Here is a 5,000-nt window from a genome sequence, read left to right as displayed (position 1 = left end):
AAAATAAATCTAAGTTATCATTTTAAGAGTACTTGTTTTAAATAGGAATATGTGAAGGTTTCATGATGATAGGTGTAAAAGTAAATTTTATATAAATATTTATTGAGCGAAAAATTACATATTTTTTCTATATAAATATAAAGTTTTTGGGCTAGAGTGGCGCAAGCAAGAGCGTTAGCGTGGCTGTGATTGGCTGAGGCGCGGCGTGGGTGTGACGTCACAGCCGTACGCACCGCTGATTGGGTTACGCACGTCAGGCAGGAACAGCGGGGTATCTCGCTCCTTTTTAGCGCGTTTTTTCGCTCGACTTCCCACCGTGTTTTAGGTACATAGAAGGTCGGATTTTGCTTGGCCGACTTCACCATAAGATTTTTACACCCCTCTACTCCATGATGCTACCCTTATCTCAAAACCTCAAAATTCAGGGTTACGATTGTTTGGTGCACGGGGCCTCATATGATATATTAGCAAAGTGATACTAAAAAGCATTTGGTAAAATAGGTAATAACAACTAAAGGAATAAACAGCTCGTAACTTCAACTAAAGGAAAAATGCAGTACAAAAGTGATCTGACCCCCTGCTAACATTCTTGTTGCACAAGGGTTACAAATAATAGCTACCTCTGACATGATTTCCTCTTCTGCATTGCTCCATATCTCTGTTTCTATCACCTTCTTCTTCTTCTTCTTTTCTGTTTTATACACCTTTGAGATCAACAAAAGGTAGGCAAAGTTGTATGGCATTTTCTTCTTTTTCGCTTCTTCGACTTCCTTCCTGTTGATCACAACAGCATAAATTTCTATACATACATTTTTGCCAACTTCTATTTTAGTGTGGCAAAGCTATGGTAAATTTAAAGGTCAATGGAAAGTTTATATTTATATATGTATATATGTATAATGCTGTGGGTGTATGAGTGTGTCTGAGTGTGTATATATGTATATACAGTATGTATATATATTTTTTTATATTCATATTTATATCTATATCTATATCTATATGTATATATATGTATATGTATATACATATATCAGTGGCAAAACTATGGTAAATTTAAAGGCCAATAGAAAGTTTATATTTATATATGTATATATATATATATATATATATATCTGTGCGTGTGTATGTGTCTGTATGTGTATGTATATGTGTATACATATGTGTATGTATATGTATATGTATGTATATAATATAAAATATATACATATGTCTGCGTAAGTGTGTGTGGTGTGTGTGTCTGTATCTGTGTGTATATGTATATAATATATATATAAATATATATGTACATAATATATATATACATTCATATATATACATATATTTGTATATGTGTAATATATATATATTTATGCATATGTATATATAAATATATCAGTATGGCAAAGCTCAGGTAACTTTAAAGGTCAATGAAAAGTTAATATTTATATATGTATATATGTATGTCTCTATGTGTGTTTGTATGTATATGTATGTATGAATACATATATGTATATGTATATGTATATACATGTTTATTTTATCTTTATATATATGTATATGTATATATAGATAGATATATAGATATACAGATATATATATACATATGAACATATGCATATGTATATACATATACACAAACAAACAAACAAACACATTAGATATATAAATATATAAATATATATGTATGTATATATCTTCATGTATATAAAAATAAATATGTATGTATGTATATATATTCATATATATATAAATTATATATATATATATATTAATACATATACACATATATAAGATATATATAAATGATAAATATATATATGATATAAATATATAAATATATATGTTATATGAATGATTATATAAATAAATGTTATATATGATATATATATGATAAATATGATATATAAATGATATATATGATATATAACCATGGTATTTAAATATAATGATATATATGCAACAAAACATATATGTAATATATATCATATATATGATATATATCATTTATATGATATAAATCATATGATATATATCATATATATAATATAAATCATATATATAATATAGATTATATATATCATATATATATAATTTATATGATATATATCATTTATATGATATATTGCATATATAATAATATATATCACATATATTATATATCATATATGTGATATATATCATATACACATATCATATATATCATATATGATATATCATATATTTCATAAATATCAAATTTATCATATATGTTATATATCATATATATATTAGATATATCATAAACATCATATATATAATATATATATAATATATATCATACATATACCATATCATATTTAGCATATATCCTAAGTATCCAATATTCATATATAGCATATATATCACACAAATATCATATATATCATATATCCTACATATCATATATATTATATATATAGCATTTATATCTTATATATCATTTATATAATATTTATCATAAAAATAATATATAAATCAAATATATCATATATATGATAAATATCATACATATATCATTTATATCACTATTATATAACATATCATATATATAATATATCCTATATATATAATATATCATATATATATATATATATATATACTATATATCATATATACCATATATATTAGACACATATCATATATATATGATATATATCATATAAATATGATATATATCATATATATGTACATATAAAATATATGTATATATCATATAGATGTATATATACTATATATGTATATATATCATATATAGATATATATATCGTATACATGTATATATCATATATATGTATATATATCAAATATATGATGTATATATATCATATATATAATATATTCATATGACATATATAATATATATATCATATATGTCATATATATTTATATATATGTATATATAAATATATTTCTATATATATGATAAATACATATATATGATATATAAGATATATATAAAACATATACATCATACATGTTTGATATATATATATATATATATATATATATATATATATATATATATATCATAGTCACATATATCATAGTCACATATATCATATATACATATATATGATATATAAGATATTTACAAATCATATATATCATATATGTTATATAAATATCATAGTCACATATATCATATCTATGTATGTGTCATATATATCATATATATGTCATATACATCATATATACATCATATATATTGTACATATCATATAAACATGATATATATCATATATATCATATATATCATATATAAATATATATATATATCATTAATATATAAATTTTTATATATTTATGTATATATATATATCTATATATATTTATATATGTGATATATATATGAAATATATGACAAATATATGATATACATGATATATATGACATATGATATACATATGATATACATATAATATATATGATACATATATACCATATCATATATCCTATACATACCATATCATATATATATCCTATATCCTATATATATATCATATATCCTATATATTACATATACATCATATATATATCATATATGTCATATATATATATATATCATGTATATATCATATATCTTATATATATCATATATCCTATATATCATATATACATCATATATCTCATATATGTCATATCAATAGCATATATATCATATATATCATAATCGCAAATATATGATATATATCAAATATATCATATTTATCATATATATCAATATCATATATATAATATATATAATAAATACCATATATATATAATATGAATATATAATATAAATATCATATATATCATATATATTATACATATGTATCAAATATATGCACAGATATGTATATATATCATATATATCATATACATATATATGATATATATAATATATTTATATGACATCTATAATATAAATCATATATGTTATATATATTTCATATATGTTATATATATTTATGTATATGTATACATAAATGATATATTTATATATATGATATTTATGATATATACATATATGATATATATAATATAAATAATACATATATATCATATATATGATATAACTGTCATATATATCATATATGATATATATGTCATATATATGCATATATGCATATAATCATTTATACGATATATATAATATATATATATCATATATCTGATATATATGTCATATAGCATATATATTCATATACATCATATAAATGTCATATATATATAATATATATCATATATATGTCATATATATATACATCATACATATATCACATATATCATATATATGATATAAATATGATATATATATATATCATATATAAATTATATATATATATATATATAAATATATATATATATATATATTATAAATACATATATATAAATATACACATATAAATATATCATTTATATGTACATTTATATATATTTACAAATATATGAAAATGATATATGATTTGAATGAATATATGATATAATATGATATTATAATGATATAAATATGATAAATATATAAATATCGAGATATAAGTGATATATAAGATATGTACAGATATATTATATACTTAAATTATATATATGTGATATATAAGAATATATATATATATATATAGATATATATGATATATATGATATACATATCATATTATGATATATAAGATATATTTCAAGGATATAATATGATATATATAAGATATATAATATGAAATATATATGATATATCATATATATAAGATATATATGATATATATATGATACATATCGAATACATCTAAATGATATATATAAAATATAAATAGATATATGATTATGTATCAATATATATAAGATATATATGATAAATATATATAAATATATATATATATGTATAATATATATAAGATATTATGATAAATATATAAAAAATATTGTTTTTTTTTTATAATATATAAGATATATATGATACAAGAATATATATGATATGTATAAGATATATATGATGTACATTTGATATTTATAATACATATAATATA

At 18.3% G+C, this 5,000-nt stretch overlaps 1 protein-coding gene across 1 annotated transcript in view; it reads right to left on the bottom strand.

The window, feature by feature from the left end:
- LOC122245194 (protein BCCIP homolog) overlaps positions 1–5,000 on the bottom strand; it is a gene marked incomplete at its 5' end in the record, with an annotated part of 11,161 nt that overhangs the window by 1,793 nt on the left and 4,368 nt on the right. Inside the window, 1 exon segment of the mRNA XM_086546765.1 lies at positions 621–774. Coding sequence (XP_086402891.1) covers positions 621–774 — 154 coding nt within the window.

Source organism: Penaeus japonicus, unplaced genomic scaffold (assembly GCF_977035675.1).
Source record: "Penaeus japonicus unplaced genomic scaffold, GWHDUDI00000001_assembly GWHDUDI00000018, whole genome shotgun sequence".
Classification (NCBI taxonomy): Eukaryota; Metazoa; Arthropoda; class Malacostraca; order Decapoda; family Penaeidae; genus Penaeus; species Penaeus japonicus.
The sequence above is the reverse complement of the archived record's forward strand: the minus strand, read 5'-3'. Positions and strand labels throughout refer to the sequence as shown.